We start from the raw sequence: 19,777 nt of genomic DNA, 5'->3' as shown, positions 1-19,777 counted from the left end.
TATACCGTCTTGCATAAGAAAACTTTAGCTAATGATAGTCATGGAACAATGTCTACCCAAGTTATCTAGACCAATAAAAGAAATCGGACTTTCGCAACTTTTAATAGGAACAAAATGATTTGACATTAAGAAACGGAAGCTTTACTACTGTAAGAGAGAACACCATTATTTAAACTGATACAACAAAAATAGAATCAAAAAGGTAAAGCAAAGTCGTAAGTTCTTGGTAAACCAACATTATCACTAAGAGAACACTCAAACATTTTTCTCTGGTCTTGACTGATTCAAACAAGAAACATTACCTAACCACATAACTTTTATCTACAATGTTCCGTATAAAACAAAACATATTCAAATGAACTTTCGTGGTCTTAAAACTGGTCCTTCATTGGTGAGAATGAGATGGTTGGTGAAGACCTTTATGGCTTACTTGGGATAATTCGAAAGAGAATTGTGTACTAAACTTCTTAAGCCCTGATATTTCTACCAAAAATCCAGCTGAATGGTATGTTTTTGGCTGCTTCTTTGGCTCTTCCTTGAGCTCTCTCTTCAATTTTGCGGATTCTTGTAGGTAGTCCGCAGACAAAGTCCTGTCAAAGGCAATGATCAAGTCAGAATTCAAAGTTCAGGTCCTGATCAGATCTTCAAATACACAAAACATACTAAACAGTATATCTAATATAGTTTCCATGACTAAAAACTACTACAAGAACATGCTAAGTATTCATAAACTAGGAGGTTTCATCACATGGAGGTAATTTACCTGGGCCCTGTGTCCTTCACTAGAAAGGCCTGACAAAGTCTCCACATTCCACCGTTCAACAAGAAACTCTAGAATATCAGCATAGTCCTTGGCTGTGTAGATACCAAGCCTCTGGGCAACGGTTGAGAAGTGCTCAAACAGGTTATCATCTTGGCCATCATACATTAAATGTGCAGGCATTGAGATCTTTTTCTTCATCATATCAGCCAGACCCAAGATCGTGCCATCAGGGTCAATTTCAAAGAGCTTCTCTACAATCTTGGTGTAAGCAGTCTCATGACGCTTCTCATCAGCAGCAATGGTCCCGCATATCTGCGCAAGTTTCAGATCTCCACGATCTTTCGCTAGCCTGGCAGTGTTTCCATGAGAGATGAAGGTCGCTCTTTCTTGAAAGGATGTGTAGATGAAACCCAAGTACGGGTTGTTTTCAGTTTTTGGATCCTAAGAACATAACACAAATCGATCAATCATACATTGAATATTAGTAAAACAAAGCTATACACAATGAAAAACCGTACAAGTATTTAAAGTGGCAGCTAAGTAGGATCACTTCAATTCTATCTTCAGAACTTGAAACATAACTATGGGTATGTTGCTAAGATGATGATTTGCGAATAGTCATTGTGACGTCAATTCAAGCCCAATTAAGAAATGACAAGATAAGTTCCAAAAAGGTAAAGACTGATAAACGGTTCCAACTTATTACTCTTTCTGTTCCCCTACCTATTGTATCTTAACAGTCAAATCAAATAAGCAGGCAACGATTAGCAGAGCTTACCATTCCAGAACCAATCAGATACTGAATTGTCTTTTCAACCTGCCTCATGTCTACTCGACCAGAAAGATAAAGATACTTGTTAAGAAGATCCCCATGTCTATTCTCCTCAGCAGTCCAAGCCCTGGTCCATATAGCCCAAGGAGTAGGACTTGCTCCGGTCTCATCCCTAACTCCATCCAAGGTGTTCAACATGGTCTGGTAAGTAGGAAGTGCTTCTTCAGTGATCATGTCCCCAACAAGCACCACAAAATAGTCATCAGGAAGTTCCTTACACCTTTCTCTCAACTCCTTGACTTGGTCATAGAATCCTTCCGACTCAGGTTCCGGAAGAAAATCAGTCGGCTGCCATGATTTCTCAACAGGTTTTAAATAAGTCAAGAGGGTTTCATCAGCCCATCCTTCTAAAGACTTAAAGATCTCCAGCTTTTCTGGCGGCATAGAATGTTTAACTTGGACATGCACCTCTCTAGGAGGGATATACAGTTTCCTTCCATTCGTAACCTCTCTGTAATAGAAAAAAAAAAAACAAATAAAGTTTCAAAATTTCAATAGGAGTTGAGCAAGAAATCAAGAAATAGAGTAAGCAGCTGCTACACATCAATCCTGAACAACAACACCCAATAGTCTTTTACTTAACATGATAAACAAACAAGAGAATAAATGAATAAGAAACTGATTAGCATAGTAGTCTTATGGGCCAACAACCATGTAACAAGAAAGTCATAAACACAAAAACAATTCATGCATGCGTTCAGAACGAAGAAGAGAATTAGCCAAATTTTGTTAATGTTACTTAGTAGACAGACAATATTTTCCTTTGCATGTAAGGTACAGATTAACAAAATCAAACATTTTTCATATAAATGAGTCTCTGTGATCTAAAACCAAGCTCGCAGATAAATCTTAGTTAGAAAATGAGAGATTTCAACATACAAATGAAGCAAATACATCATTTCACGAACCAAGAGTGCATTGGGAATAAAAATTGATGAAAACAGGAAGCTGGATCAACCAAAACCGGAGATTTATCATCGATACTCAAAAAGCAAACACCAGATCAGGACAAATTCAAAGCATTAATAAAGGAATAAATAAGCCTGCAAATTCGAAATATAAAACTCACGTAGCGGCAGAGCGAATCGTAGAAGCCATGAAAACTCTAGAAGATCTGGATCCCCTAACTTGACAAGGACGATAGACGTAAGATGAAAGGGAGAAGACGATCCGATCCATAGCCATCGCCATTTTTTCTTTTCTTCTTCTCTAACAAACTCAATAAACCAATGAACAGAAGCAAAACGAATCCCAGATGAAACAAGAAAAGTTTTCGATTATTTCTATGCTCTGTGACTGTGAGAAAGAGACAAATGTGAAAGAAGAAGACCAAACTCTGGGCGTGATGATCGAGCCACGGACGGACTGATTAATACTATAATTGTTACTTTTTCTTCTATCCCTCAGGTTCACTTCTAATTACGTCTATGCCACTCCTTATTTGCTCACTACACAAGCCCATGGGCCGTATAACATATAACCCAGTGATTCACTAAAACGCAAGATCGTTTATTATTTAGTTTACTTTACATTGTTTTGAGTCCAAGTACAGTGAAAACGCAACAAGCTTTGTCGTTTTTATAGTTTAACTTCTCTCCCATAGATCCAGCTGAATGAAAGAGAAGGTTTTGACCCAAGTTTGACTCTATCGTTAGCTCTTTCCTCTAACCTTCTAATCCTCTGCGGCAAGGTACACAGATAGTCCTGTGCTCTCCTTCCTTCGCCGGACAAACCCGACCCTAACTTCTCCACCTCCCACCGCCGCAACAAAAACTCCAAAATCCCTGCGTAATCGGTCGCGGTATAAACTCCGATCCTCTGCGCCACGGCGGCATAATGATCGAACAGATCGTCTTCGCGTCCGTCGTGCATTAGATGAGCCGGCATCGTGATCCGCTTCCTCATCATACTCGCTAGAGCCTGTACGGTCCCGTCGGGATCGATCTCGAACAGCTTCTCGACGATCCGTATGTAAGCCGTCTCGTGCCGTTTCTCGTCCGCCGCGATTGTTCCGCAGATTTTGGCGAGCGTTGTGTCGCCGTAGGTCGTGGCTAGCCTCGCCGTGTTGCCGTGGGAGATGAACGTGGCTCTCTCTTGAAAAGAAGTGTAGATGAAGCCATTGTAGGGATTGTTCTCAAATTTGGAGTCCTGAATAACAATTATAAAAATTATCAATTAGGCCCCAAAGAAATTATAATTTACGATTTCTGCCCACAATATTTTTTTAGTAGTATGAGATGATGAGAACGTTACCATGCCGGATCCGATAAGATATTGAATAGTCTTTTCAACATGTCGCATATCAACACGACCTGATAAGTAAAGATACTTATTCAACAAATCACCGTGTCGATTCTCCTCTGCTGTCCATGCTCTAACCCAAACCGCCCACGGTGTTAGACTCCCGCCGGTCTCGTCCTTGACGCCGTCTAGAGTGTTCAAAGTCGTTTGATAAGTTGGTAATGCTTCTTCGGTGATCATGTCTCCGACAAGAACTACAAAGTAATCGTCAGGGATCTCTCTTGTTCGATCTCGTAGCTCTTTCACTTGCTCGTAGAACCGGTCTTCGTCGTTGGTTTCGGGCAAAAAGTCTTGTGGTTGCCATGAAGTTTCAACGGGTTTGAGGTAAGGTAATAAGTTTTCTTGGGCCCAAGGTTCCATTGATTTGAAGATCTCGAGCTTCTCTTGTGTGATTGTGTGTGTCACTTGGTTTGGTACTTCTTTTATGGGTCGAAACGTCTTCTTGTGACTCGTTTCTCTGTAACATTTTTAAATTGTTAGGATTATTGTTAATTCGATCAGGTTTGTGCCTTTCAAAAATGCAAATTAACTGATTGTCTATATGAATTTTATTAGAACTCGCAATCATTTCATTATTTGAATTACTTCCAAGTTCAATATAGAAAAAAAACAATAGTTAACTTTTTGATCAGTTTTTTTTACCGTTTTGATTCGGTTTTGACAGGATTTGCGAATGAGACAAATATTTAAATATAATATGATCATCCAACACCTTTTCACTTCCATTGTCATTCAATGGGTTAAACGTATACCACGGAATCAACCAATATAAAGCAAAAGCCAAAATTTAGAATATTATCAACGAAAAGGATTTGAAGATCTGAAAAGATAAAAACTCACCTAGGGTTTGTGGCAACACACGAAACTCGAAGAGGACGACGACGTGGAAAACTAGATCCCAAGTAAGTAGGCGGCGGGTAAGATACCGCAACCGCTGGATTCTGCCTCGTTCTAGCCATCGTCATCGTCGAGTTCAAGAGCAAAGCTATCGTCATTTTCTCTCTCTTTTCTTCTTTCCCTTCTGCCTCTTGTGTTAGGAGGAGACAGTAGTATATATATAATGAGTTGACAAAAGATTGAGTATTAAACATGTCACCCCTTAGCTGTAATTATTAGTCTTATTATATAGTTATATGATTAATTATTCACTTAATAATATGCAACTATGCACTTGTGTGACATATGACGAGTCGTTTTTGGTTTAAAGTTTAAACTATATATGTTAAAGATCTTTACTAAACGTATATGCGAAGACAAAGAAATTGTCAAAACTCCAACACATCCAATATAATTTCTTTCCGTTTGCATTTGCGTTTAAGTATTTCATCTTATATATTCTTTATATGCAATCGATCATAATTTTTGTTGTAACTATAAAATTCATAAACACATATTGATATGATTACAAATATATATATACAGTTCAAATGCAAACACAATTATTTGGTTTTACAATAAACAAAACATTTACACGTTCGGATGGTATGTTTAGGTTCTTATAGTAAGTATTAACCGGATCGTTTTTGGTATGTGATAAAAAGTTTTGGTAACGCATGACATTTGTGAAAAAACAAATGGGCTTGATTGAGAAAGTTGGCGTGCTCGTGTCGTGTCTACTTGCCACGAAATTTTGAACATGTATATGCTAATATCTATACGAAATCAGACGTTACAACACTTGAAACATAAGAAAAGAACACGAAACTTCAATGCAATATTTAATCAGAGAATTGGAAGTACTCAACAAATACAGAAACAAATAACAAAAAAGGTTATCAAGAAGGAACGATTCGAGATTTTTTTTTTTTACTTATTTATTTCTTTGGTTATTTGTTGTCAATGAATTATGCCGGATTTGAGTTTGATTGTGACCCATAACAAAAGTGATGCACAGTTACAATTTACACATGTTTAGTGTTTTTAACCAAAAAGTGATTTTCGATTATACAAGAGAGAGTGAACTAGTCAAAAGAACATTAACCAATAACAATACCGGACCCATTAATACTGGTCCCATCCATTTAAACCAAAAACCAAACGACTGTAGTTACTAGACTACTAGTTATCTTACACAAATCTAGCAAAAGTAGTCAAAACAAAAGAATCAAAAGAACAAGAAAAAGTGTCCTAAAAATAAACAACCAGACCAGCTTCAGCGTTTCTTCTACTCAGCCTCTACCAGTTTCTACATCTTCTTCTCTCCTCATACTCGGATTATCCACCAAATGTAAGCCCATAAACCCACCGTCTTCTTCTTCACCGTTATCACCTTGGGGTTGTTGCTGCACCGCTCCATTCTCGGTACCTTGCACTCTCGCAGCTTCCAACACTTGGAAGTAAGCATATGGTCCCCAACCTAGAACAACAATATCAAACTTTAGATGATCAATTCACAATATAAAAGATACATCTTTTCAAATGGAATCTGCAATTCGTTTGCACCTTCGGTGTGATATGGTGGCGGGAAAAACTGAAGATAACAGAACGTCGACACCACAAGACCTGCGAGTTCAGACAATGGTATGAGGTTTGAATGTTGTTTAAAGGGAACAAGTTTTGACCTTTTTTGAGTAGAGAGTGGAAACAAACCTAGCAAGCCTCCTGCAAAGACGTCTGTCCAATGATGCCAATAGTCATCAACACGGGAAATACCGACCAGAGCTGCAAATAGCAAAGGGAGTATGACTATGCATAGCTTTGCAACATGGCCTTTACCGTCAAACGCTTGAATCTTTCCCGATAAGTATAGCGACAGAAATCCCAACCCCGCAAAAGACCCTGCAAAAACAAATCAAAGCTGCAGTTTAATAAAACCAAAACTTTCTTTTCGCCTAAAACGCTCAAGAAGACAAAGAAAAAGAAAACAGTAACATAGTCTTACATGAGGTGTGCCCGCTTGGGAAGCTTTTGTGCCCTTCTCTTATGACGCTTTTATCACCATGGCATACAACATCTCCGAGGATATCATAAACCTGAGAAGCAAAAAAACAAGATTCAAGAGGCAGAAAATAATTTATAACGCAATAGTAAAACACATGGAGACATAGTTACAGCTTTGCCATCGGGAAAACAACGCCAGAAAAAGTCAGGACGTGGTCGACCAACTGCATTCTTGATTGCATCGGTAAGTACTGCTGTCACCAGAACGGAGTATAAGAGACCTGCACATGGAGAAAGGCCAACATTACTGTTGTTCAAATATGTGAAAGAAATAGATAAAGATGAAGATCATAAACATCTCTTCAGAAATGCTGACCTAGCACAGCGTGATGAAGATCATAAACATCTCTTCGACGGAAATAGATAAAGATGAAGATTACCAAAGGCAACAGCATCGCATATACCTGTCATTCCGATGAAAAGAAATGTTATTTATGTTGTGAAAAATGTATGAGGCCAGTGTTAGAAGTTGACTTATTAGACGCTTACCGGGACAGACCAAATTGGTACAGTGTTACTTTTTAACGGGTAACTGAGATCAGTCATCATATCTTTCCCAACAAAGCGATAAAACGGGTGGATTATAAGGAGTCCGCCCTCGAGAATAACAAGTAGCACGAGAATGATCCAATCATGCATGTGAATCCTTGCAACAGTCATTCCATGGGACCTCACAGTGTGAGCGCCTAGCTGTGCCTCTCTCATCCTGTGCTGCTTAGAGATATAAAATACACCATGATCAAATAATTTTCCTTTCTCTCTGTACTTTTCGATTCAGCCACAATGATGGAATGTAAGCAAGAAAGATACTTATAGTATGTGAAAAGTAAAGAATCTACAAGAGATCACTGCTGTGGGTCAAAATAGTTACATGAACTCATTAGAAAAGCTATTGAGCTCTCAAACAAAATTGACCTACTGTATTACAGTGATATCTAAATTCAGCTCATCATTACGACCAAAATGATGTGAAAACAAGAGATATATAAAAAGTCGATGTCTAAGTTGTGGTATTCGTTGCAACACAAGATTAAGGTTTGATATACACCAGTGAGACTCGCCAAGAAATAGTTGGCGAAAATAAACAATTAGGGGTACCTCTTTACTATTAGGTTCTATGAGTGGAATGTCAGATGGTGAGACCAAATTGTCAGCAGTTTGTGAAATCTCAGGCCCCCGGTTTGTCACAGCCTAAGATCATCCCAAGAAATCACACACTCTAATGGGTAAGAAGGTTTACAGGAATGTACAAAGAATACCACTTAATAATACTCAAGGAACAAGATTATGGAAGAACCAGTCCTAAGAAGACTTGATTAAAGAAGCAGTTTAGATTGAACATCCAAAGTTTTTTAATGGTTTGGTATAGAAATGCGGCAATGTGTAAAGCTAAAGACATGATGTTATCTTAAATCAAGCAAAAGGAAGAAAAGATATCTACTAAGCTAACTAAACTCCATCAAGTAACAAATCATTGATTGTACAATTCACAGCTAATCATACAAATCCTGTAATCCGGTGAGATGGGGTTAGGTCAAACATTGGTAAGCTAAATCTGTATATGCCATAAGTATTTGTTTTCATAAAACCTGAAACGTTTCTTCTATATTAACCACCTGATATAATATAACTATTCCCCTGTTCAATCAATCAATCTGGAAACAAACAAGACTCACACCAAAAGATATCAGTTATCTACAAAGAACTCAAACCACAGAACCACAAACAGAGAAGAACAGAGAAAATTCAAAAGAGATTCTTACTCGCTTAGAACCAAACCATGACTAAAGAAGACTATGACCACCAAAACGAATCTGGCTGGAACCAAGAACCACTGAATTGATAATATGCTAATTAGCAGACCTAACAATCTACAATGAGATCCAACAAAAAGGCTCTAAGTTCACCTAAATATTTGGAACTGAATAATAAACCAAACACGACCTTAACGGAACCACATCAATTTCTAAAGTAGAGAGTCAAAAGCAAAACCCACCAATTTAAAAACTTTTTCCAAAAAATCATTGACAAGAGAGAATCAACAAACCTGATTAAAACCCCCAAAATTCGGAAAACAAGGAAAACTGAAGCGAGCCATTGCGTGTAACAAACACTTATAAAGAGTCTCAAAAATTAGATGAAGAGGAGCAATCAAGAAGAGTCTCTACTGTCCGAAAAGTAGAGAAAGAATTAAGAAAAAGAGAGAGAGACAACAAACTTCATCCTAGTAGTTAGTAGATGAATGAAACCCCCAATTCAACATTACAGTAATGGAAAGAGCGATAAGTAGAGAGACAAAACAGTGACATCTCCAGAGACAATCTAATTCTAATCACACACAAGTGGGAGTGGGCAATATAAATATTTTTTGGTATATCTACAAAGACCCCCCATGTGAAAGGAACGACCTTTATGCAAAAAAAAAAAATGGTGTTTAATATGAAATTACAGAAGAAAAAATTACCAGAGACTCTCTCTCCAGTCAAAAGCAATAAAGGAGTTTCTTTTTTTGGGCGAGAAAGAAAGATATATATACCTGACGTTGGTTGATCGACTCGCCTTAAAATTGTTTTGGTGCTTAGCAGAAACTATATACTAATAAAAGTGAGTTATCGAAAAGGTGTATTATACTTTCATGGCGGATGAGAGAGAGAGAGAGAGAGAGAGAGAGAGAGGACACGCGGTTTTGTAAATTTCGATGCTTTGGGTGTAAATTTTTAGGTATTTGATTTAATTTGTTGTGTTTTGAAAATTTTATTGCTTTTCAAAAATTCTTCAACCTTAACCGACAAAAAAGGAAACTTTGCCTCATTTACATGTCATCATATCTTAAGCAAACCTCACCTACCTATTTAAATTTGACGATTTTGGGAAACTTCAAAGATGACTGTTGTAAAACCTCTGGCTAGATTTTTGGGTGATATCGTTTTTGGTAGAGTTTTGACTTTTGACACCGCTAATTTATATACACAATTGATCTTAAACAAGATAGACCTATTAAATCCTTCAGATTTTAAAAAACCCTATTAAACAAAATATATCCTGCAATTATAGAAGGTTAATTACAAGTTTATTATTATCCCTGTATTGTGATAGATAATGTTTTAGAATTAAAAACATGAATTAAGAAAAACATTTAATATTTAGCAATAAGTGTATTATGTATTTATAATAAGATATTTTATAATTATTAATCAATAGTATTTTATCCATCAAAATTTTAAATTCTTATTTAATAACTAAGATTAACTGATTAAAATATACAGAAAATTATTTTTTGTAATGCAAGAAAAAATACAAAAAAATCATCTTTTATAATACAAAAGAAAAGAGTAATAAATTTTTAAAAAGGAAAGTAGGAAACTTCCCTTCTAGTTCCAACAAACGAAGAAGAAGAAAAAAAATGTGAACTTTGGACATTAATTCTCTTTATTTTGTTTCCTTATTGAAACTGTCTTCTTCTAATAAGAGAGGATTCTTAATAGACCCAAACATCCAATCCATCCATATGGTATAATGACCATAGTTATGCTTGTACGTCGTGTGGTGTATGGTATGGTATCCTGCACCCATTACAGGCCAGATGTTACCGTGGATGCAGTCATGGATGTTCGCTGTCCATATGGCTTCTATGAACAAAAGACTCAGATGTGTTATAAGATGAATCCGCACTATAAACAGCGCTATCACGTGCGGTACAGCCTGAAGTATCCCGTCCAACGGATGGAATGCGAGCCCTGGAAAAGCCAAAGTAACCATTGATACAACATTCTTGATGAGTTTAGATTGAAAGCATATAGCTTGACGACGACTTACCGGCAAATGGAGAGAGTGTATTTTGCTTGTTGTAGATGTGATGGGTCGCATGGAGATGCTTATAGAGAAATTTATTGTCATGAAGCTCTTTGTGAACCCAATAAATCCCAAACTCAACTAAAACAAGATAGAGAGCTATGTAGAGGAAACAGAGGAACCAGTTGAAATGGTCAAGTGTAGTGTAACATTTGGTCCAACCATGCTCGATCATATACTCAGAGACAGCTGGAAGAAGAGTGTACCAAGGCATAGCTTTCATTGCCACATATATTTGCAAAAGCATAGCCTTTCTTGTAGGAATGGAATCTGAACACAAAATAGAAGAAACCCCGGCCCACAAGAAACAGAACTAAGAACCACAATATTTCAAGGAAATAACTAAGTTTTACTTGTTTTTAAGCCCTGGCCCTTTTTTGGAAAATAAAAACTAAAAAATTAAAATTTAAGACTAACTAAATGAGAAATAGAAATTGACAAAAAAAAATGAGAAATAGAAAAGAAGAAAAGAACTGAAAGTAACCGTCAGAATCCATGCAAGAGGGTAATTCGTTCGTAAAATTGAAACGTATGACAGAATCCATTAGGCGATATAATCGAAAGGGATCAAGAAAAGACTTTAAAACTAATCAAATGAGAAATACTAGAAGACAATAACTAAAAGTAATTAACAGTAAGAAGAAAGAAAAAAAGGAAACGTTCATGCGATATAATCGACGATAGAGATCAAGAAAAAGGTTTAAAGACTACTAATCAAATGAGAAGTACTACAAGACAAGAACTGAAAGTAATTAACAGTAAGAATGCATGCAAGAGGGTAATGCTCGTCAAATTGAAACGTATGTATCATGTATGACAGAATCCATCAGGCGATATAATCGAAGGTTTAAAACAGAACATCGAAATTCAAAAAAAAAAAAAAGTCACCTTTGGGAACGTAAACGTTGAGTTTAAGATAATAGATGTAGAAGCACCAGAGGAAGCCGGAGATGAAGTAGAGTATGTTTCCGGCGAGGTAATTCCGGAGCCACGTCTGGAGGAAATGTGGTAAAGTTTCCCATAGACTCGCCGGCAAAAGATGACTCAGAACGATTCGGTTGTAGAAAGAGGTCTCTGTGACGAAATGATTATGATCTGCCGCCATGAGAAAGCGCCGAGAATAAATGGCCAAGAGGAGGAGCTTTGAGATCTGTTGCTACAATTTCGAATGAAACACGTATAAATATTTCTATGATTTACTTTATTACAACATAGAAAGAGGTTTAAGAGTGATTACAACATACAAATTAAATGTCTATTTATTTAAGTACAACAAAGTGATTGGAAAGGTTTTAAGAGTCACGATCGACAACAACAACGTAACATATGAAAAAGAGACATGTGTATGCCACTCGAGCACACTTACCAAACCAAAAATTGAAATAAAGAAAAGAAAAAGAAAAAAAAGGACCATGGGTACCAGAATTAGTGATCGTCCGACTTCTCACAACGCCTCTGGGAAATGTATCTTCTTCCAAACCACATGAATCCTCAAATTAACGAAACTGTTGTTTTACAGTATATATTTACAGTATATATGTATATAGGTTGTTGACAATACCACCCACCACTAAAAAACTCTTTTGTATATATATCACTCTAAAATAAACAATTGGTTATCGTTTGACTACAATTCTTACAAGTAAGATTTGACTAATAAAAAAACGATTTTAGTACTCGGTTCAAACGGATACATAATTTTCTTTGATGCGAACCAAAGGATCCGATGCATAACTGAGGGAACAAAAAAACATTTGAAAACATCAAAATAAAATTAAAATAGTAAGGGGTTCTACGTTCTTGGCTAGCAACAAGAGGATTCTAAAAGTTTTAATATACTGCTCTGATTTCACTTTCTAAGTTTCAAAACACATCTGATCAATTGTAAAGAGAACGTTAATTTTTCTTGAATTTAATTTAACATTACATTCAAAAGAAAAAAAAATAGTAAGGGGTTAATTTAATTCTCTTTGGTAATACTTATGTAATTTTACTTTAGCAAAAATAAATAAATGATGCAACTTTTGGCAAATCTCATATTGTGACACGCATGGAATTTAGTTTTGGACGAATTTTACGTATAGCTTCATCGCGATTCACCGATCCCTCACATGTCACACATGCATCTAAAGGATTCTTTTTCCAAGGAGTAAATCCGACAGGAAACGCATGCATCATACACAAATTTAATTTAGTATGAAAAGAAGATGTTATTATTGTATATAATATTGTAATATATGAAAACTTTGACCAAAATAAAAAACAAATTTAATATGAAAAGTTGTTAATAAAATTATTGTATCATCAAGCACATTCTGAAATATGTGTTACGTAAGTCTCACGTCCTCTACATGGTCTAAAAACATAATAACCCCATTTCTCTTAATCGCTCCCATCCCTTGGATTTCAAATACTCTGAAAGTTTTCCTCTCCAAACTGTAGTATAAAACATAGCAACGGTCGGGCGGACGACTCGACGACAACACAATTTCATTTGTAGTACCAATGACCCCAATAAAACGAAAAACTTTACGTTCGCTTATACGCTGCCACCGAGGAGGCATTTCGTAAACAAACTTGGACCATTCGTGTTTATCAGAGTCTTTTAGTATCCACATCTCAAAACGTCTATCTCTTCCACAAATGTAAGGACGCCCTTCCGACATAACTAAACCCAATTTACCATTGTAGTTAATCAGAGTTGCTCCACTAGCCACAGCATTGATGAAAGGTTCCATAACTTTGATAAAGCTGAACGTCTCTGACTTAACATCAAAGCAAACTATCATAGACATAGCTGAAGATATGTCGACAGAAGCTCGGTAATACAAAACACCATTAATGCATATCCCATCAAATCTAGGAAAATGAGGTATGCAATTCGATCATGCTCCATGAAAGTTTCTTAGTTCCTAATAATGTTAGAACTTGATGCTCAACAGAAATCCCATCTCTTTCGGTCATTGAAAGTACCTTGAATTGTTTCTCCATCGGATCATACCCAAATAGCTATATATATAACCTCGTCTTTGTCTTTGGTTTCGGTAAAGTTAAGGTTTGTCTGGTGGTAGGGTTACATATCACCGAGACCAACTTGAACTTCTGCACATCTCGAACAAAGACAAGGCCATGGATAGGACTAATAATATCGCAAATACCATCGAAGGGAATTTTCATATGAAAAGTGGCAGCTAAACGAGACGATCTCTCATATGGATGTTGAGGCTGAGGTGTCGAGAAGACGATCAGCTCTCTGTGTCTCACGCAAGCGAACAATAGCTTCGGTCGAGCAGAAGACTTGGTCAGGAACAACTCGGTGAAATAGGGAATTCTAAGTATGGAAAACCAGAGCTTCGATACGCAGCTACATCTGGCTATAGATTTTGCAGATAATCTAGAGAATATGTCCATCATGACATCAATTGGGACCGGTACTTCTGAGTTTTCTAGAGCATTAGTTGAGTTTGAAGTAGGGAATCGTGAGTGCTTTCCAAGGATGGTTCGAGGATCCTCCGAGACGTTCAGCCGCCGCGATTTCATGGCTGCGTTAACTAAATCCAGGCTATATATGTACCAAGAAAAAGATAATTTTTTTATAGTAATGCTGAAAGAGAGAATACTATTTATGTACTGTATAGTAATTAAAAAGAAGACAAACAAAAAAGGTGAATTGCAAAGGAAAAGAAAATAAAATACGCCAACCTCTTATGTAATTCTTCTGGTCTATGTGCTAACGTGTGACGAGCAAGGGAGAGAGATAGAGAGAGAGAGAGGAGAAGAGAGAGAGAAAAGATATCGTGATTTACATAGGTCACCCTACCGCACGAACCTCCTATATATATATGGGCCCTAAACTTGGGCTTTATTATTATTCTAACCAATAACAGACATTCAAAACCTGACCCATATCGACGTAAAGACCATCTCCAATGGTGAGGGGTTCTTAAAGCGTAAACGTTGAGTTTAAGCTTTAAGGTAATAGATGTAGAAGCACCAGAGGAAGCCGGAGATGAAGAAGTAGAGTATGGCGAGGTAATTCCGGAGCCAGGTCTGGAGGAAATGTGGTAAAGTTTCCCATAGACTCGCCGGCAAAAGATGACTCAGAACGATTCGGTTGTAGAAAGAGGTCTCAGTGACGAAATGATTATGATCTGCCTCCATGAGAAAGCGCTGAGAGTAGTCAAACTGTGCTTAAGCGTTACTGGGCATGCGTTTGAGAGAGAGAGAGAGAGAGAGAGATGGCCAAAAGGAGGAGCTTTGAGATCTGTTGCTACAATTTCGAATGAAACAAACTTATAATAATATTTATATAATGTACTTTATTACAACATATAAAGAGGTTTAAGAGTGATTACAACATACACATGTCTATTTATTTAAGTACAACAAAGTGATTATAAAGGTTTAAGAGTCACGACAACAACAACGTAACATATGAAAACGAGACATGTGATCATATGAAGAAGAGACATATGAGCATTGAACATTCACACTTTTTATTTCTCCTTGAAATTGTCTTCTTCTTCCGCTAAAGGAGCCTTAAGAGAGCCAAACATCCAATCCATATATATGGTGTAGTGACCATAGTTATGCTTGTATGTCTTGTGGTGTACGGTATGGTATCCAGCACCCATTACTGGCCAGATGTCGCCGTGGATGTAGTCATGGATGTTTGCTGTCCATAACCCTTCCAAAAACAGAAGAATCAGGTGTGATCTGAGATGAATGGGTACGATGAACAGCGATATCACGTGCGGACCGGCTCAATTATTTTCTGGACCCTGAGCTAAAAAAAAATTTGGACCCTATTTCTTCATGTAAAAAAAAAAAAAAAAAATTGGACCCTAAAATCAAAGGAAAAAAACCCAAAAAATAAATGGACCATGTGCATTTGCACTCCCTGCACATGCCTAGAGCCGGGCCTGCGTGCGGTAGTGACTGAATTATCCCGTCCAACGGGTGGAATGCGTACCCTGGAAAACCAAAAAAAAAAAAAAAACGTCAAGTTAAAGAAGTCACACTATAGAGATCATACAACATAACTTGACATATACCAGAAAATGGAGAGATTGTCTTTTGCTTGTTGTAGATGTGATGGGTCGCATGGAGATGCTTATAGAGAAATTTATTGTCATGAAGCTCTTTGTGAATAAAATAAACCCCAAACTCAACTAAAGCAAGATAGAGAGCTATGTAGAGGAAACAGAGGAACCAGTTGAAATGGTCAACTGTAGAGTAACATAAGGTCCAGCCATGTTCGACCATATACTCAGTGACAGTTGGAAGAAGACTTTGCCAAGGCATAGCCTTCATTGCCACAGATATATGCTTAATCATTGTCTTTCTTGTAGGGATAGATTCTGAACACAAAACACACAAGAAACAGAACTTTAAACCACAATATTTTCAAATTCAAGGTACATATATATATAACATCGGAATTTCAAAGAATGTCACCTTTGGGGACGTAAACGTTGAGTTTAACGTAGTAGATGTAGAAGCACCAGAGGAAGCCGGAGATGAAGTAGAGCATGTTTGCGGCGAGGTAATTCCGGAGCCATGTCTGGAGGAAATGTGGTAAAGGTTCCCACAGACTAGCCGGTAAAAGATGACTCAGAACCATTTGGTTGTAAAAAGAGGTCTCATTGACGAAGGGGTTATGATCTGCTGCCGCCATGAAATCGCCGAGAAAAGCTAAACTGTGCTAATGAAAATGTTTAGATAGTGAGATAAATCGCAAGCAGGAGGAACTCTCTAATTTATAGCTACAGCAGGTTCAGATAAAAATAACAACTTACAATATTTAAATGATTAATTATTGAAGGTTATGTTGTGATTGATTTATTTATTCACTGACTCCAATTTCCAACAAAGTGATTAAAAAAGTTTTAAGAGTCATGAGAAGAACAACATATGAAGAAGAGAAATGTGATCATGTAAGTTTTAATTTTCATCCTGATTTAAATGACTTACATTAATTTATTGATTCACTGTTTCCAATTTCCAACAAAGTGATTAAAAAAGTTTAAGAGTCATGAGAAGAACAACATATGAAGAAGAGAAAATGTGATCATGTCAGCATTGAACATTCATTTTCCCTTTGCTTTTTTCTCCTTGAAAACTGCCTTCTTCTGCTAAAGGAACCTTAAGGGTGCCAAACATCTTCTTCTGCTATAATGATCATAGTTATGCTTGTATGTGGTATAGTATCATATATATAGGGCAGATGTTACTATGGATGCAATCATAGATGCTTTCTGTCCATATCTCTCCCAAAAACAAAAGACTCAGATGTGTTGTGAGATGATCAGCCCTATCACGCTGCAGTACAGCCTGAAGTATTTCGTCCAACGGATGGAATGCGATCCCTGGAAACCGAAATACCGGGTTTACGAAGTAAAGGATTCACTATTGATACAACATTCTTGAATTGGGATTGAGAACATAATAACTTGACATACCGGGTCTACTGGCCCAACTATATAATTGGGCATGGCCTAATCGTATTATATTAAGAACAGAGAGGCGTGGACCCGTTAAGTCTGTGTACCAAGACTACAGAACCGGACCCGTAAATGAATATTATTCAGAAATTAAATAAGTTGGTGGTGAAGATATTGGCAAAGCCCACAACCATGGGTGGCAATGTAAGTCAAAATCATTGTTTCAAGGTTTACAGTTAAAAAAAAAAAAAATGGAGTCTTACAGAGATGATCAAACATTTACCTGATTTAAACTAGACAGAAAAATGTGCAGTCAATGTTTCTAACAAAATGATTGGAAACAATAAGAGAGAGAGACACATGAAGAACAAGAATAGTTGAAACTTTGAACAAAGAACGAGCAAGCAAACAGACAAAAGACAAGAAACCAAGTGGGCGTTCTCACTTTGCTTTCTTGGAGCCATCTTTGTTGTCATCTTCTTCTAAGAGAGGATCCTTAAGAGAGCCAAACATCCAATCCATCCATATGGTATAATGACCATAGTTATGTTTGTATGTCGTGTGGTGTATCGTATGGTATCCTGCACCCATTATAGGCCAGATGTTTCCGTGGATGCAGTCATGGATGTTTGCTGTCCATATAGCTTCTATGAACAAAAGACCTATATGGGTTGTGAAATGAATTGGCACTATAAACAGAGCTATCACATGCGGTATAGCCTGAAGTATTCCGTCTACTGGGTGAAACGCAAGCCCTGAAAACAAAAAAACGTAAGAAATATATATAGATGTCACATTCTCTGATAACCCATGATACAATCCGAGTCTAATGCATAAGTCTTTCTCAGATGTTCACTAACTCTTTTTTTTTCTAGTAAGAAACTGAATGCTACCAATCTTTTTACATGACTAAAAGAGTATAAGGAATTACACGTACCGGCAAAAGGAGAGAGTGTATTTTGCTTGTTGTAGATATGATGGGTGGCATGGAGAAGCTTATAAAGAGGCTTAATGTCATGAAGCTCTCTGTGCATCCAATAAATACCAAACTCAACGAAAACAAGATAGATGGCAATGTAAACAAAATAGAGGATCCAGCCGAATTCGCCTAGTCTAGAGTAGCATTTGGTCCAACCATGCTCGATCATATACTCAGAGACAGTTGGAAGAAGAGTGTACCAAGGCATAGACTTCATCGCCACATACATTTGCAAACCCATAGCCTTTATTGTCGGAATAGCATCTGAAACAAAAAAAGCAGATCAAATAAATTAATAAATCAAAGATTTCAAAACTAAGACAAAAGCTTAGAGATATCTCAATCTTTTTTTTTTTTTTTTTCTGGAGTTAAATGCCAAAGTAATAATGTAGAAGAAGATGTAAGAGTTCTTATTGGTTGCACAAGAAGTTATATCACATCCACATCAAGAGACATTGTTTTATACTAGGGTTAAATCCAAATCACAGAACAGTACAAGGAAGAAGCCCTTTTCCTAAAATGAAAAAAAATTCTGAAGCATAATGAGAAGAAGAAAAGTAGAAAGCAGAGACCTTTGGCAAGGTAAACGTTGATTTTAAGGTAATAGATGTAGAAGCACCAGAGAAAGCCAGAGATGAAGTAGAGTAGGGTTCCGGCGAGGAAATTACGGAGCCACGTCTGAGGGAAATGAGGCAAAGGTTCCCAAAGATTCGAAGGCAAAAGATGGCTCAAAACGATCCGGTTGTAAAAAGAGGTTTCGTCCACAAACTGCATCAGATACGCATTCTCCACCGCCGCCGCCATGTCAAATCGGGAAAAGATCGGTGCCGGAAAACACCAAAAAAAGATTTCGCCTTTGTACTTTACCTTTTTCTTTCCTGAATCGGAACACTAGTTCATGCGCATGCTTTGATGTTTTGACTATGACTAATCTAATCTGTCTATCCCTCTCTCTCTCATCTCATGTCATTGTTCATCAAATGGGACAATTCTTTGGTTCGGTTTTATCGAAACAGCTGTATTTCGTTTTTCGACCCCGTATTTTGTTATATTTACATATTACACCTTATACTTTGTATATTGTAATATAATAAACCCACGTCACCAATACAGAGAATATTCACCATGTTAATGAAAAAAGGTTGAGAGAATATTCAACATGTGTCATATAGTAAACCAAAACACATTTCGAAAACTGACTCTTTCGCATGTTTCTAGATTTATGGTTGTACAAGAAAATAAAGGTATGGGTGTTTCATTATGAAATAGTATAATATAGGGATGACATTTATTAAAAGAAGTAAAAGCTAAGGGGGAGTTGTCGTTGTAAGAGAGAAAGAAGTAGGAGTTGATAGATAGATTTCCAACGCGGAGGTATAAAAAGATGCTTGTTGGTCCAATTTGTACAGTTGTTGTTGTACTTGTTGCTAGTCTATATTTATGAGATGACGTGCCCGCACGTGGAAGGGCACGAGCGCCACCCGCCGTCAGAACGAATCATACGGCAACGCCGTATTGGACCCCTTCCCCCAGATATTTTAATGGGCTACTAACATAAGGCCCAAAACATAAAACCCAAACCAAAAGTTCTCAAATACGAAGTTCAGATTATAGAAACTTGATTAGTTCAGTATACTATATTTTGCTCATTTATAATTAAACCATGA

At 37.1% G+C, this 19,777-nt stretch overlaps 6 protein-coding genes and 1 pseudogene across 13 annotated transcripts; all 7 read right to left on the bottom strand.

The window, feature by feature from the left end:
• Positions 1 to 118: 118 nt before the first annotated feature.
• On the bottom strand, positions 119 to 3,743 carry LOC104763880 (stearoyl-[acyl-carrier-protein] 9-desaturase 5, chloroplastic). Its single transcript, XM_010487280.3, has 4 exons — positions 2,665 to 3,743; positions 1,542 to 2,046; positions 764 to 1,204; positions 119 to 590 (listed from the first exon to the last, which is right to left on the bottom strand). Exons 1-4 carry the CDS (start codon positions 2,784 to 2,786, stop codon positions 468 to 470), a joined length of 1,191 nt encoding a protein of 396 aa, XP_010485582.1. The 5' UTR covers positions 2,787 to 3,743; the 3' UTR covers positions 119 to 467.
• On the bottom strand, positions 3,084 to 4,988 carry LOC104763879 (stearoyl-[acyl-carrier-protein] 9-desaturase 2, chloroplastic-like). Its single transcript, XM_010487279.3, has 3 exons — positions 4,737 to 4,988; positions 3,849 to 4,353; positions 3,084 to 3,743 (listed from the first exon to the last, which is right to left on the bottom strand). The coding sequence occupies exons 1-3, from the start codon at positions 4,985 to 4,987 to the stop codon at positions 3,174 to 3,176; spliced, it is 1,326 nt and encodes a 441-aa protein (XP_010485581.2). The 5' UTR covers position 4,988; the 3' UTR covers positions 3,084 to 3,173.
• An 825-nt stretch (positions 4,989 to 5,813) lies between these two features.
• LOC104763878 (putative lipid phosphate phosphatase 3, chloroplastic) lies at positions 5,814 to 9,619 on the bottom strand. Of its 6 annotated transcripts, none has more exons than XM_010487276.3 (9): positions 9,373 to 9,619; positions 7,935 to 8,027; positions 7,326 to 7,547; positions 7,153 to 7,240; positions 6,948 to 7,057; positions 6,778 to 6,868; positions 6,486 to 6,674; positions 6,339 to 6,398; positions 5,814 to 6,252 (listed from the first exon to the last, which is right to left on the bottom strand). In XM_010487276.3, the coding sequence occupies exons 3-9, from the start codon at positions 7,539 to 7,541 to the stop codon at positions 6,065 to 6,067; spliced, it is 942 nt and encodes a 313-aa protein (XP_010485578.1). In that variant the 5' UTR covers positions 7,542 to 7,547; positions 7,935 to 8,027; positions 9,373 to 9,619; the 3' UTR covers positions 5,814 to 6,064. The 6 variants fall into 6 exon arrangements, with proteins under 6 accessions (XP_010485578.1, XP_010485576.1, XP_087357920.1 ...); XM_010487274.3 differs by lacking the exon at positions 9,373 to 9,619 and adding an exon at positions 8,884 to 9,329; XM_087501794.1 differs by lacking the exon at positions 9,373 to 9,619 and adding an exon at positions 8,600 to 9,217.
• Positions 9,620 to 10,095: 476 nt separating this feature from the next.
• Positions 10,096 to 12,247, bottom strand: LOC104763877 (putative Delta(7)-sterol-C5(6)-desaturase 2). 2 transcript variants are annotated; one of them, XM_087502919.1, is made up of 4 exons: positions 12,109 to 12,247; positions 11,577 to 11,844; positions 10,653 to 10,958; positions 10,096 to 10,573 (listed from the first exon to the last, which is right to left on the bottom strand). In XM_087502919.1, the coding sequence occupies exons 2-4, from the start codon at positions 11,791 to 11,793 to the stop codon at positions 10,266 to 10,268; spliced, it is 831 nt and encodes a 276-aa protein (XP_087359045.1). In that variant the 5' UTR covers positions 11,794 to 11,844; positions 12,109 to 12,247; the 3' UTR covers positions 10,096 to 10,265. The 2 variants fall into 2 exon arrangements, with proteins under 2 accessions (XP_087359045.1, XP_019096315.1); XM_019240770.2 differs by lacking the exon at positions 12,109 to 12,247 and having other exon boundaries at positions 11,577 to 11,953.
• Positions 12,248 to 13,015: 768 nt separating this feature from the next.
• On the bottom strand, positions 13,016 to 14,228 carry LOC109130761 (F-box protein DOR pseudogene; annotated as a pseudogene).
• A 743-nt stretch (positions 14,229 to 14,971) lies between these two features.
• Positions 14,972 to 16,461, bottom strand: LOC104763876 (putative Delta(7)-sterol-C5(6)-desaturase 2). Of its 2 annotated transcripts, none has more exons than XM_010487270.3 (4): positions 16,146 to 16,461; positions 15,743 to 16,048; positions 15,622 to 15,661; positions 14,972 to 15,446 (listed from the first exon to the last, which is right to left on the bottom strand). In XM_010487270.3, the coding sequence occupies exons 1-4, from the start codon at positions 16,363 to 16,365 to the stop codon at positions 15,185 to 15,187; spliced, it is 828 nt and encodes a 275-aa protein (XP_010485572.1). In that variant the 5' UTR covers positions 16,366 to 16,461; the 3' UTR covers positions 14,972 to 15,184. The 2 variants fall into 2 exon arrangements, with proteins under 2 accessions (XP_010485572.1, XP_087357919.1); XM_087501793.1 differs by having other exon boundaries at positions 15,296 to 15,469; positions 15,571 to 15,661.
• Positions 16,462 to 17,305: 844 nt separating this feature from the next.
• On the bottom strand, positions 17,306 to 19,460 carry LOC104763875 (delta(7)-sterol-C5(6)-desaturase 1-like). The gene is made up of 3 exons (XM_010487269.2): positions 18,683 to 19,460; positions 18,069 to 18,374; positions 17,306 to 17,886 (listed from the first exon to the last, which is right to left on the bottom strand). The coding sequence occupies exons 1-3, from the start codon at positions 18,912 to 18,914 to the stop codon at positions 17,573 to 17,575; spliced, it is 852 nt and encodes a 283-aa protein (XP_010485571.1). The 5' UTR covers positions 18,915 to 19,460; the 3' UTR covers positions 17,306 to 17,572.
• Between the last annotated feature and the right edge of the window lie 317 nt (positions 19,461 to 19,777).

The sequence above is a fragment of the Camelina sativa genome, chromosome 19, assembly GCF_030686135.1.
Source record: "Camelina sativa cultivar CO46 ecotype springtype chromosome 19, ASM3068613v1".
NCBI classification, from domain to species: domain Eukaryota; kingdom Viridiplantae; phylum Streptophyta; class Magnoliopsida; order Brassicales; family Brassicaceae; genus Camelina; species Camelina sativa.
This window is presented reverse-complemented; position numbering and strand designations above follow the sequence as displayed.

What these genes read in the sequence shown, in the direction of transcription:
- LOC104763880 (XM_010487280.3), bottom strand. Translation starts at nt 2,786, where the DNA reads ATGGCGATGGCTATGGATCGGATCGTCTTCTCCCTTTCATCTTACGTC. An exon ending in ACGATTCGCTCTGCCGCTAC is followed by an intron (nt 2,047 to 2,664) that starts GTGAGTTTTATA and finishes TTTCTATTACAG; the next exon opens with AGAGGTTACGAATGGAAGGA. An exon ending in GTGAAGGACACAGGGCCCAG is followed by an intron (nt 591 to 763) that starts GTAAATTACCTC and finishes TGCCTTTGACAG; the next exon opens with GACTTTGTCTGCGGACTACC.
- LOC104763877 (XM_087502919.1), bottom strand. Translation starts at nt 11,793, where the DNA reads ATGGCGGCAGATCATAATCATTTCGTCACAGAGACCTCTTTCTACAAC. An exon ending in CAACGTTTACGTTCCCAAAG is followed by an intron (nt 10,959 to 11,576) that starts GTGACTTTTTTT and finishes TTTTGTGTTCAG; the next exon opens with ATTCCATTCCTACAAGAAAG. An exon ending in TACACTCTCTCCATTTGCCG is followed by an intron (nt 10,574 to 10,652) that starts GTAAGTCGTCGT and finishes TGGCTTTTCCAG; the next exon opens with GGCTCGCATTCCATCCGTTG.
- LOC104763879 (XM_010487279.3), bottom strand. Translation starts at nt 4,987, where the DNA reads ATGTTTAATACTCAATCTTTTGTCAACTCATTATATATATACTACTGT. An exon ending in TGTGTTGCCACAAACCCTAG is followed by an intron (nt 4,354 to 4,736) that starts GTGAGTTTTTAT and finishes AAAATGTTACAG; the next exon opens with AGAAACGAGTCACAAGAAGA. An exon ending in ATCTTATCGGATCCGGCATG is followed by an intron (nt 3,744 to 3,848) that starts GTAACGTTCTCA and finishes ATTGTTATTCAG; the next exon opens with GACTCCAAATTTGAGAACAA.
- LOC104763878 (XM_010487274.3), bottom strand. Translation starts at nt 8,934, where the DNA reads ATGGCTCGCTTCAGTTTTCCTTGTTTTCCGAATTTTGGGGGTTTTAAT. An exon ending in TAGAACCTAATAGTAAAGAG is followed by an intron (nt 7,548 to 7,934) that starts GTACCCCTAATT and finishes ATCTCTAAGCAG; the next exon opens with CACAGGATGAGAGAGGCACA. An exon ending in GCCACCATATCACACCGAAG is followed by an intron (nt 6,253 to 6,338) that starts GTGCAAACGAAT and finishes TTGTTGTTCTAG; the next exon opens with GTTGGGGACCATATGCTTAC.
- LOC104763876 (XM_010487270.3), bottom strand. Translation starts at nt 16,365, where the DNA reads ATGGCGGCAGCAGATCATAACCCCTTCGTCAATGAGACCTCTTTTTAC. An exon ending in CAACGTTTACGTCCCCAAAG is followed by an intron (nt 16,049 to 16,145) that starts GTGACATTCTTT and finishes TTTTGTGTTCAG; the next exon opens with AATCTATCCCTACAAGAAAG. An exon ending in GACAATCTCTCCATTTTCTG is followed by an intron (nt 15,662 to 15,742) that starts GTATATGTCAAG and finishes TTGGTTTTCCAG; the next exon opens with GGTACGCATTCCACCCGTTG.
- LOC104763875 (XM_010487269.2), bottom strand. Translation starts at nt 18,914, where the DNA reads ATGGCGGCGGCGGTGGAGAATGCGTATCTGATGCAGTTTGTGGACGAA. An exon ending in CAACGTTTACCTTGCCAAAG is followed by an intron (nt 18,375 to 18,682) that starts GTCTCTGCTTTC and finishes TTTTTGTTTCAG; the next exon opens with ATGCTATTCCGACAATAAAG. An exon ending in TACACTCTCTCCTTTTGCCG is followed by an intron (nt 17,887 to 18,068) that starts GTACGTGTAATT and finishes TTTTGTTTTCAG; the next exon opens with GGCTTGCGTTTCACCCAGTA.